This window comes from Onychostoma macrolepis, chromosome 14 (assembly GCF_012432095.1).
Source record: "Onychostoma macrolepis isolate SWU-2019 chromosome 14, ASM1243209v1, whole genome shotgun sequence".
NCBI lineage: Eukaryota > Metazoa > Chordata > Actinopteri > Cypriniformes > Cyprinidae > Onychostoma > Onychostoma macrolepis.
In genome coordinates this window covers 7,944,464-7,957,524 of record NC_081168.1, presented here as the reverse complement: position 1 = coordinate 7,957,524, position 13,061 = coordinate 7,944,464, and the positions used below count along the sequence as shown (strand labels likewise).

The window sequence follows — 13,061 nt, the reverse complement described above, 5'->3', positions numbered from 1 at the left end:
TACGTGAGGTTAATTGTTTGCCCCCCTTATTGGGTATTGATTTATGTGTTGGCCAAATGCATCATAACAGATGTGTGAAGGAAAGAAGTGAACTTAATAACTTTTCCCTTTTAAAGACGTGTGTCCATGTTTATATGTGTCCGATCGTATAAAATCATAATTTAAAAAATCTAATGATGGTTTGAGATGATTTTGTTAAGCCTTGTTTGTACACAAAGAGCATTGTGCAAAAAGAGCCATCCAATTTCCTTCAAATGGAGCATCTATTCTGAACCCAGTGCACGTCGCTGGCCTTGAAGTGGCAAATGAATGTAGACAACCTTAATGTTAATTGGAAATGGGAACGACTTCGGGCCGTATAGTGTTGCTGTCACCTTCTAGTGATTTTATTTATTCCACCGAGAGTTTTACTCTCTCTCCCGGCCTGCTTGTAGATTTAATGCTTTGCTTGATTTGTATCGCATCTCATGTTCTGAGCTCCTGCGAGTTTGGTTCCAAAAGTTCGCACTTGCTGTGCTACAGAAACTTGTATTTCTCTTGGTCTGTTTCTCGTATTATATGCGGCGTTCACCTTCAGAGACCCCTTTTTCTGAACCACGCAACAGGCAGCTGCATCAGCTGCCCTGTGACCCCAGTAAACCCGGTGGTGGGCTTTAAACTCGTGGTGATATTTGGGTTGATTTGTGATAGATGCAACCGCTGAGTTTCTGTTCAGCTGCCAAATGTGATCTCTACTGGCTTCTGTGAGTGGGATGGAGAGAGGAGGATTTTTAGCATGGAGAGAGAGATAGAGATGGATGGACTAACATTAGAGAGAAGAGAGGATGTGATGACTGATGTATCTACAATGGAATACAAGGAGGCCAAGCCGAGACATGCAGCCCGCAGGAAGATTGAACTGAATTCTAATCATACCGCATGTAATGCCAGGGGGCCACAAGACCAAAAAAGCCAACGAGAGGTTCTCCCTTTCTCCACTGGCACGTCTTTTACATTTTTTTTTTTTTTTGTTGATGTCTCTCTCACTCATCCCGGCCTCCTCGTCTCGAGAGGAAGAGCTTAATGTCAAAGCACAATAGACAGCTGACTGTCTTTGTAGTCTCAAAGGCACCTTTACTCTGGCTCACACGTACAGTCGTTACATCAATCTGACGTTTTGATGTGGCGTCCCCTGCAAATATTTTATTAGATAATGAGCACTCAAATAAGGATGACCATTGTTAAACTCATAGTTCGGTGACGTTGCTTTGGTTTCGCTGAAGAGAGCGTCTGAGTAATGAGGGGTTCGGAGGGTTGAGTACAAAGTGAAGTCAGGGTCTATCTCTCAGCAGTCTCTCTGATCAACATGAGATGAGAGGGAGCCATATTCCCGTCCGTTGGTACTCACGAATGAGATCCAGCTAATGAAGTGCCACTGACCTCCTTCAAGAGCTCGAGTTAGAGGCTGTTAAGGGGCTTCTGTGCCGCTTGTTTTAATGTCAGTAATGGCAGAATGCATTTCAGAGACACTTGTTCACCCCATCAAAGGCTAGATCCTCTCAGTGCAGACAGTATTGTTATTCCAATTATCAAAAGCAAGTCCTTGTAGAAATTATAAACTACCTCGCTAAGCATGCCGTCTTATTTCAACAAATGGAATTGTAAATAGGGAAACTACGTCTGCCATTGGTTGGTCAAGTGGATAGTCCTGTTTCAGTCTCATCGGTTGAGCCTGTGTCTGGATGCTCAAATGTTTTGAAGTTACCACAGTATTTACACTTTTGGGGGGAAATCAATCTACAAATGGATTACTTATCTTTTGAGATTTAAGGAAGTATTTTGTCATCGAAAATTCACCGTTAATTGGTGTTCAGTTGATTTATAGCTGCATTTTTTATTATTCACTACATATTAGTATTCACATATTTTATTTACTCTACTAAATGTATTTATTTTTAAACTAATTATTGCATTATAATTTAAGATTTATAATTTAATTACAATAATATTTTTCAATTAATATTTTACAGAAATATTTGTAGAATATTTAATATTTTTTTATTATTTTTATGTAGAATAAATGAAGCATTATTATTGTTATATAACAATGATGTATTTTCAATGCACATTCATTTTCACATGCAGTGATGACTTCATATATTCACATATTCATTGCTTGGAAGGTTCTATCATTTTTCGTAGCGGTATGTGAAATCCTTAAGAGACTTTCGTATAGTGTCAAGGGGCAGTAGACTGAGCCTTGGGCAGTGAAGTACCTTCATATTTTGATAAATGCCCACACAGTTTCTGTAATTATGAGATAATGGCTTAGGTCAATGTCTCTGGTAGTCCATTTAAAGTTGAAGGTGAGGGATCACATGCCCACAAGCCATGAAAGTTTCTACTAATGACTGCGGTCAGACTTTCTATTAAAGCACGTATCTTGGATTTGATTGAAACAGAGCAACACAGCATGTTTGTGCGAGCTGCGGGCTTTTATTGTGCTGTTATTTACTTTATCTTTCCCAAACTGAATCTCACCCTCGTGTGCTCCATGCTGTGGAAGTCTGAGGTACTTTCTTTCATTAAATACTTCCGATGGCACTGTAAGACGACAGACGGCTTTGCTTTAGTCCATTAACTCTCCTGCCTCCCTGGCAGAGGAGCCCGATTCATAATCATATACTTCGTATACTTTCATCAGCCCGTTGACTTTCCACTTCTTTTAATTGTGCACACATATTGATGTCTTTGAAGCAAGTCTAGAAAGAAACGTCATAATTCCTGTGTCGTTTCTCTATAATTCATGCTTCTAATAACATCCTTTTAACATTTTCTGTATTTTAACACAGCATGTTTTCCCCACAGCCCCCATTAAACTTGCATGCTGATAGCTTTATAAATGGTTCTTAAGATCACGCTTATGCATGCATCTGGCTGCGCTCTGTGTCTTCAGGCTTGTTAAGGAGGAGCGTGAGGCTGAAATGTGTACAGAGCGCTCACCACGTCTCCGTCAGAGCCATCTTTTTCATCTGGGCTCCGACAGAGATACTCGCACACCTTAGGCCTTTGGGCGAGGCTGCAGGAAGGAGGGGGAATTCAGGAGTTTCTAGAAATTTTAGGCGATAAGGAAGGAAGTGAGTGTGTCATGACTCAGTGGACAATGAATATGGAAGAGGTCGTATCTATATAGTGGCTCAAGCCATGTTTTTCAGCCGGAGTCCTTGAAGACCAGGGGGGTCTGAGGAAAGGTAGCATGATATACACTTTGTGACATTTCCAACTACTAGTTAACTAAAGATCTGTTAAGCATTTTATAATCTAGCAAAGTTAATGTTCTTATGGTCAGTGACAGTGATATATTTAGTTCACACTATATAAATGCTATGAACTGAATATTTCTATTTTACGATAAACAAGTTTTAATTGAAAATAAATTTTATATTTTTTGGGAGGATATAAAGTCAAATATCAGGGTGATACAACTGCCCTGATATCATGATGATTAAAAATCTTCATTAAAAAATGAAATTAAGTAGCTTGGTTGTATCTCTCTCTTTATTATTTAAGTAATAAATCTTATAAAATATCATAGAATTTGACCTGGTCTTATGATGCTACCTCCCAAAAACTTGCTGATATTTATGAATTGATCATTTATGGTATTTGTGAAAGATGCATTGGAAAATATGTTATTACTTTTACTTAAAATGGTTTAAGAGGTTTTTCAAAACGGTGTAAAATGTAATAATATTTTTTATGAATTCTGGTACATGTTTTGGTACAAGGTGTTTTTCTTTATCTTGGACACTCTTATTTGTCATTGACCCCTTAATAAAAGTTATTATAAAATATTATTTGTAAATATGAAATGGGTATAGCTGAGTTGAAAACTGCTGCTAGAGCAAGACAAACAAATGACGTCTGTATGGTCACATTCTCAGACTGAGGCATCTACGTTTTCTATTCGAACAAATGTTTTCTGTTCCATTTTCAGAAGACAAACAATCTAATCAGTCGTATTTATGAGCAGTCTTTAGTTAGAGACTGTGATGTAATATTTGTTTATGCTTCTCTGCTGGGAGCAATCTCCCTCCTGTAAAGTCCTTCACTTTTCCCTGACAGCTCGCAACTTCTCTAATAAAGTACATTTATCATCTGCAAACAGCAGACGTGCCGATAAAATTGTCTGTTTTGCTGAAGATAATTACTAAATCTGTCTGAGTTCTTTCTCCTTTCATACCTGTTCCCTTCTGCCAGCTCTCCCCCCGCCCCTCCGCTCGCTAGGCTATTGACAGCTTAATAAATTTGCCTTGGAATCTGAAATTAGCTCGATCGTATCTGTCGCCGGTCCTTTGCAAGTATTGATTTTGGATATTAAGCCTGTCGGTGCGCATATGAAATGTGCCGTCTGCACGATATGGCAGGTTTGGCCATAATTTCTCGTTTCATATCCGTATTGGGGCAGATCAGAAAGTGTTGGGTTTTTCTTGCCGTTGTTGGTATTTGATGGCATGTGATGTTAATGGGTTTATTTACCCGTTCCTAACAGGCGCTGTTTGCTTAGTAGATCAGCATTTTTTCCTTTCCCCTAAGGCGATTTCTTTGACATTTTGTCTTCACATTTTCATATGGGATTTAAAATTTGGCAGCACTTAAATCTCCTGCATTTTAATCTCTTTCATGGTCTATTAAGTTATTTCAATCAACAAACTTGTAGAGTATGTTTTTAGGACTTCTTGCTGGATTTGTTTTCTCATCTTCGATGATGAACTGGCAAGGATTGAACATTTCAAATGTGATCATTTATTCAGCAGTCTTTCAGTTTAAGAATCGAAAGGAATTTAATGATTCCGCTTCTGAATCCTAACAGTTCCATTAACGATTCTTTTAAATGTGAAAAGGAAATATTTGGAAAGCAGAAACACAATTCTGTTGCCAAGTGCTTGGATCATTTTCATAGTAAATGTGTAACAACTAAGAACAAAAAAAATTGGTAATATTTCATTCAGTCCACTGACAGAATGTCATAATTATCATTATCATATGTCAGTAACTACACTAATTTAGGCCTTAAAGGGATACTGACCCCAACATTTTTTTTAGTCATTATTTACTCACATTCATGCCGTTCCAAACCTGTATGAGCTTTTTATTTTATTTTTTATTTTTGTGGGACAAAAAATATTTGAAAAATGAAAAGTTACTAGGGCCCAATTTCCATCTTTTTTTTGTCCCCAGAAGAAAAAAGTCAGACAGGTTTGTAACAAAAAGAGGATGAGAAAATGATGACAGAATTCAAATTTTTGCGTGAACTATCCATTTAGGCATATTTATGTTTTGATTCAAGAATTGGCCTTCACTGCTTGTATTGTATTTTTCACTCTGAACAGCAATGGAGGGAACAATTTCAGTCATATATTTAATCTATTGGAAGAATTTTAAAATCATTAACCATTTTGAATTTCGCAAAAACTCATTTGGATCTGTAAAAACGGAAGCGTTTCTCTGCTTTGAAGCCTAGTAAAGACCAAACCTGATTGAATCTGAATGCAAGTAAGTCTTCGGTTCTGACTGTTGCTGTTCACTGGAGAACATGTTCTTGAGGTCTCCTCTATGAGGAAATCTGCTAACTGAGGGCATCAGACTGCGAATGTTTATCCTGTTTTATTTTTATCCCTTCCCTTTTAGTCGAACACTCTACAATAGTTATGACAGTATTCCAAAGTGCAGCAAAAAGACTCTCTTAAACAGAGCAGTGACACTTTCGTCTCTGCCCAGACTGTGTTATGCCCTCCTTTTCTCCTACCCCATCATCATCTTCTATGTCTGTGTGAACTGGAGCATTGGGACTCCTCTGAAGTTTGTTTACAGCACTATCAATCAACCTAGTGCCACCTCCACCCCCTCAGGTAGCTGACGTACACACACACTCACACACTTCATTTGGCTCTGGTTTAACAGCGCTGCTCTGAGATGCATGAGATGACAGAGAGGCAAAGTGACTGAGAACAAAGTTGCATGTAGGATGCTCTTTCAAAATAATAATGGAAATGAACATTTGAAAAGGCTGAGGATTTGCGGAGCGTAAGTTCTCTCCTTGCATGTGTAATCGCAAGATAATTGGCCACATTTCCAAATGTGGATCGGCGGCCCCGGGGAAAACATTTGCAATAATCCTACTGATTTTCACAGCAGCTGTTTCCTAGTCCTGGTTCACATGCAGAGAGGTCTGTTTGACCTGAATGTAATGGAATCCCACAATGCCCAAAACAACCCTTTACATGTGTTATTCAGTGTTGGAGGTTCTGCTAGATGAGACGTGAGTATTGTGTGTTGTATTTTTCCCCCTACTTTAGTAGGAAAGCATTTGCAATTCACAAAGTAACATTTAAAATGTAAGGAGATTTGATGTTTTATGCTTATTTGTGAAAAGAGCTGATAAATAAATGAACCTCTGTAAGATTTCGATTGTGTGCAATTTATTTTTTTTTTTTCACATTCGCCTCCTGGCCATCAAATTTAACACACAGGGGACTTAATCAGGCATCGGTCACTTTTATTTTCTGTATCCTTGATGTTTGATTCAGCAGAGATCAGATAGCATCGCTCTCTTTCTCTCCCCACAGGGCATGAACATTTTTAGATGATTATTCATATGTGAGCCACGAACTGAAGCACCTTCATCCAGAGAGCGTGTTTCTCAATAGGCTTTTTTCTCCCTGCAAATCCAATCATGCCTCTTTGATAGATAACCTTCAAACTTCGATTCTAGTATAACGGGTGTCAACAAATCACCCGTCACCTCTTCATTCACTTCAACAAGATGTTCCTGTCAATGTGTTGACTGGTTTTTCTGTTCATCCGTGTCTCTTTCATCCAATCCACAATGGGAGTTGCACTACTTCAGACTTTAAATGGACAGATTTTGCATAGTAGTAGTCTCCTGGGGTCCGTCTTTACCGAAACGTTCTCCCTGATTATCTTGTTTTCCTTTAATGAGTGTTTGTTCTCTGCTAATCAGTTTGGCAGGATGAAATGCAATGCATAGAAATGAAATATCATGTTTCAGTTAAGAGGCAGGTATTCATTTTGTTGTGTTTGAGATTTGACTAGGTAACGTAAACAATGTGCTCTATAAAACAAACGGTTTTCTCCAGCTCTCTCTGAAGCTTGACTCATAAAGCAAACACGCTTTCAGATGGAATTTATTAAGTGCCGCGGTCTGTTTACTTGTTTATTGCAGCGGCTGTAACAAATCTTGTGTCTCTTTCCTATTCTTCAGGCTCAGATCTGCAGGTGTGCCAGCCGAAAGGCCTGACCTGCTGTTCTCGCAAAATGGAGGAGCGCTACTTGCTCATTGCCAAACAGAATATGGAGTCCAGTCTCCAGGCCACCAGCGCTCAGCTCAAAGTTCTCATCATTCAGAATGCCGCCCTCTTTCAAGGTGAGTTTCTGCACCAACGCAATTAATAATACACACTGGGACTGATTCATGAAACTTTATGAAATTCCAGTTCAAGACATTTTTGCTTTGAGAACCAGTCTTTTTAGATCAACTGACAAAAGTGCAGTCACATTGTGATATTTTATGGGCCAAAAAGGTTCATTGTCAATGGTGTATCAATGTTTGAAACTCCCACAGAGGTCACTTTCAAACCAAGACACTTTTTGTTGGTTAACGTGGTGACTAATTAGTTGTGAAATGTGAAAAACCACACACACAGAATTCCTGGTCGCATGGATTCCTAATGAAAGAGACTGAAATTCACCTGCAAAAATTCGCAGAACAACGGTAAATGTGACCGCACATTCGGATGGCTGTGCAGTTTTGCTGTTTTTTTTGGTGATTCTTGCTAGTCATATTCTACAATATGTGACCCTGGACCACAAAACTAGTCTTAAGTCGCTGGGGTATATTTGTAGCAATAGCCAAAAACACATTGTATGGGTCAAAATTATCCATTTTTCTTTTATGCCAAAAATCATTAGGATATTAAGTAAAGATCATGTTCCATGAAGATATTTTGTAAATTTCTTACCGTAAATGTATCAAAACTTCATTTTTGATTAGTAATATGCATTGCTAAGAACTTCATTTGGACAATTTTAAAGGCGATTTTCTCAATATTTAGATTTTTTTGCTCCCTCAGATTCCAGATGTTCAAATAGTTGTATTAAATTGACACTTAAGACTGGTTTTGTCATCCAGGGTCACATTAAGGTGCAAGGCTGATTAGTCTATTATGTCTATTATATAAAAGATTAAGCAAAGTTAAGAAATAAGTGTTTGTGGAGTCAACAGTGAAGTGTTCGTTGATTGCGTCATCAGTTCGCTCCTTTTGGTTCCTCGTTAAACAGGCATCATAGGCTTATATTTATTGCAAAGACAATAAATAAAATGTCTGAGCATGACACTAAGCAGGATTTTTAACAGAAATTGAATATGCATGTCATAAAGCAAAGTCTTTCAAAGTGAATCCTATCTAGTGTTAGGTTGTAACTACACTTTCAGCAGTTTCTAAACACTGCTGCTTTTCCAGTAATGTAGTGGTGTTGCATAATAAATTGCTATATTGCTATTTTTTGTCATATGACCTACACTACAGCAATACACACTTTAATACAAACAGGAGTAGCATTTTATCTTCGTTTTGTAGCAGTATATTTAACAGTAAAATTCTGCTTTTCATCACTGTTTTTGACCTTATTACCATTCAAAAGTTTGGTGTCAGTAGTATTTTTATTTTTATTTTTTTTAAGAAATAAAAATTTTATTCAATAAGGATGCATTAAATTGGTCAAAAGTTACAGTAAAGAAATTGAAAATGATACACAGGATTTCTATTTCCAATAAATGTTGTTCTTTTGAACTTTCTGTTCATCAAAGAGTGCTGAAAATTTATCTTTACCATCACAGGAATAAATTTCATTTGAAATATATTAAAATACAGCTCAAAAATATTTCACAATATTACAGTACTGTTGATCAAATTGGCAGCCTTGGTAAGAGACTTCTTTTAGAAATATTAAAACGATTCCAAACATTTGAGTGGTAGTGTAGATTAGATTAGATTAGATTAGGTTTCTAGCAGGCCTATTATTGTTGTTGTAGGTAATTTGTCCCTTCTAACCTTTCTTTAATTTCAAAGTTGCTTCCCCAGCACTGATTACAAATGGACAGCCAATTACAAATAGAAAGTAGCATTCACGTTGATTGAAAAATGGATCTTCTTGATTGGTCAGTTTAATGAATCGTGTAATTTGGCATCAGTGGGTCGCCTCCACTAATTGTGTTGCACTAACAATGTTAGCATGGTGGATTTAGCAAGCCCCTGTCTGTTCGAGGAGGTGGTTCAATGCTAATTGCTTCAGCATTAGGCCTGAGAGAAATTCCCAAGCAGCCGGCAGAATTTCTGAAATGTGCTCTTGTCTCTCGTCGTGTTTTTCCCCGGCACGCTCCCGCGGGGAATTGCGAGCGGGCCTTGTTTGCAATCTTCTGTGCTGCTCTCCCCATTGCTTTTGATTCTTTTGTACTTTTCGCGGCTGACACAGATCAAAGGGCTCTGCTCTCCACTCCAGCATCCTCCATCCCTTCCCTTCACTCAACTCCCATCAGCCCCTGCTGCCCCTCCCCACGCAAGCCTGGCTTTCTCACACACCGCGAGCAGCGCCAAAGAATCGGCTCTTTGAAGTCAACTTTGCCAAACAATCATAAAAGTTAAGAGGCTCTGTCACAGGGATTTTTTCAGGGCATCTAGTGATGAGCACCGCTCGCCAGTTTTTCGGGTCCCCTCATCGGTCTCATATCGCATTTAGTCACAGCGTGTCTCTTTTGATTCATGTCAATGGCTTGGTTAAAAGCCTCTAAAATCTTAAACGCAATCAGCCTGTGGGTGATAAAAGAGAGACATGTGGCATGTGAGGAAGTTTTTTGAGACTTCACTTTGTGAATGATTCAGTCTGTTCTACAAATCAGGAGTTCTGAAACAATCTGAAAAATGAGACACAATATAACGGTGGCAGCATCTGCTATAAAATCTGTCACGGCGGTAGATTTTCAAAAGGTACTAATATGTACCTTTTCGGTACTAATTTGTACTTTTAAAATATTAATATGTTGCTTTAAGGTACTAATATGCGTCCTTTAAGGGTAAATAAGGTGCAAAAGTGGCCACAGTGACAGCTTTTGTACCTATTTTCTGAGAGAGTAGCACAATTTACACATATATACACACAGTACAATTTGATATCATACATGATCGAGTTGTTAACCTGAAAACATACAAATCATGTTTAAAATTATACAGAATGCCACTTGTGATACATTTTATGGGATAATAGTGATATTTTTTATGAATTAAGCTTGTTTAGGTCCATTAACAGTGTGTTTTGGTTTTTAGGGTTTTCTTGTCAGTGTTATTTTAGTATCATTGAGATACTATTATATAGTTTTTCTTAATATTTTGAAATTATATCTTTTTCGTTGTCCAAAGCATTCATCTAGCCCATATTTATCAAGAAAAACATTTAAAAAACAGTGCAGACAAACACCTTCCTTCGTGTGGATGATGAACCAGGGTCGGAAATTAATGGGGGCTTGTGGCAAAAATGCACCACAAATTCAAGATAAAGGGGTTAAAATTGCCCCTGCACAATTAAACAATCAATTACAGCTGTCGCGATTAAATAGAATTGTGAAAATGAATGAAAAGTGTCTATTCACAGAATTGCACATTACAACAGGTTGCTTTTACGCATTTGCTTTTTTTGGAGCGCAATCATACACGTTTCCGTTGAGCTTAGGAATGCAATGACCAATCAGAGAAGATTAGCCAGCCCTGAAAACTCTGGAGTTGTTGTTGAGTGTGCACGCTCAAAAATTGAATTCATTATAAACTGACTGACTTATCATAAACAACACTGTGCAGACACGAGGTAAATAAAAGATTAATTTCGTAGCTTCAGTGATTATGACAGGAGTTTTTGCACTAGACTAGACTAACATCATGGACCGACATGTTTCTCTGTGAGGACAGAGCTAGAATATTGCCATTTCCCCAAAATGCAGACGCAAAACACAAAGGTTTTATTGTGACCCTGGACGACAAAACCAGTCTTAAGTGTCAATTTTTCTGAATAAAAAAGCTTTCCATTGATGTATGGGTTGTTAGGATCGGACAATATTTGGCTGAGATACAACTATTTGAAAATCTGGAATCAGAGGGTGCAAAAAAATCAAAATATTGAGAAAAACTTCCAAATGAAGTTCTTAGCAATGCATATTACTAATCAAAAATTACGTTTTGATACATTTACGGTAAGAAATTTACAAAATATCTTCATGGAACATGATCTTTACTTAATATCCTAATGATTTTTGGCATATCGATAATTTTGAGTCATACAATGCATTTTTGGCTATTGCTACCAATAGACTTAAGACTGGTTTTGTGGTCCAGGGTCACATATGTATTGTATTAATCAACATTACTAATCATTATTACAATATTAAGAGCATTAAGACAATAATGATTTTTGTCATCATATTGCAGCCTAGCTCCTGTTTTAAACATATAATCCAGATACAATTTTAAACAGTCAGTTGTTATTAGCAGCAGTTTAAGAATTTTGATTGATTGAAGTATTTGGTTAAATTCAAGTATTTGAGATTAAAGAGAACACATATACAATTATTAAAGTGGAAATAAAAATTGCTCTCACAAATGTAAAAAAATAGATTTCCAGGGGGCAAAAATAGCCTCTTAATGGAAAAGTTAATTTCAGTGAACCTTATGAATTATGTGAATATGATTGAGCGTCACTGAATGAAATCTTGATATAGTAGACATTGTTCTTTATATGAAGTTAAGAAAGAACATTCATCTAGATCATGTTTGCTGGTTTCACAATATTTCTGCCAGCTGTTAAACTGAACTGGTGATTAATGAAAGGGATGGAGTGCTGGAAGGGATCATTTAGAGCTAAAGATGGACTCCAAACCCTGGTGGAAAACCAAGTCAGTGAGGTGTTTTGGTCTCACATGTCATTCAGATTGACAGACAACTCTAATTCCTGTTAGCAGGACAGAGCGAGATCTGCAGCGGCACACAGAGTTAAAAGCTCACTGCTTTTAACCGCTTTGGGAAGGTACACAGCATGTAAATGACACTGACTCTTTTTTTTATTCGGAAACAAATTAACAGGTAATCCCCATTTCAAAGACTGTAATATAAAAAGAGAGGCATGCTTAATTTATCCATTTTCTCATCCTCAGATCCACCCTTGAAAGACATGCTTTAGGTATTGATGTGTGTGAGCACAGAGAGCCAGAATGAGTTCTGTGTGAGTGTGTCTGCTGCATAACAAATTCTTCCCAAAATAAGATAAAAGTCAACTTTATTTGTAGTGCCTTTTCAAACCAATAACAGCTTATCATAAAACTGCAAACAATATAGAAGAGCAAATGAACGTGATGCAGACGCACAAACAGACACACATACACACACAAAATGATTGTTTTGTGTTCTGTGTTTATTGCTCTAGGACAGAGCTAGTAAAAAAGATATGGAAAACACAATGTAAATCTTTGTTTATGGTTTGAAATATCGTCGTATAATGGAGACTGAGCCTCAAAAGCAGTTTAGATCTGGGGTCTTCAACAGGGGGTCTGTGGCAGCATGGCAGGGGGTCTGCGAATTATTGTTTGATCTCGAACAAATGTTTGTGGAAAAAAAAAGAAAATGTGTACTAAATAAAAATACAATATTAATAGTTCAGCTGAATATTTCAATGCCCTTCCCACATTATATATTAGTCTGCACACTATATTATATATTAGTTTGCACGCTGTATTACATTAGTCTGTAGTCCATTGAAGAGTCTGGCATCAGTCGTTTTTTTTTTGTTTTTTTTTAAGAAATTAATACTTTTATTCAGCAAGTATAACAGTAAACACATTTATGCTACATAATATTTCTATTTCAAATAAATGCCATTTTTAAACGTTCTATTTATTGAAATTCCTGAAAAAAAAAATTATATTGTCAGAAAAATAATAATAATAAATAAATAAGCAGTTC

At 37.2% G+C, this 13,061-nt stretch overlaps 1 protein-coding gene across 1 annotated transcript in view; it reads left to right on the top strand.

The window, feature by feature from the left end:
- The window catches only part of gpc3 (glypican 3), a 138,101-nt gene that overhangs the window by 3,184 nt on the left and 121,856 nt on the right, over positions 1-13,061 (top strand). The window contains exon 2 of the mRNA XM_058797755.1: positions 7,265-7,426. Within this exon, the coding sequence (XP_058653738.1) occupies positions 7,265-7,426 (162 nt within the window). The remainder of the gene's footprint in view (positions 1-7,264; positions 7,427-13,061) is intronic.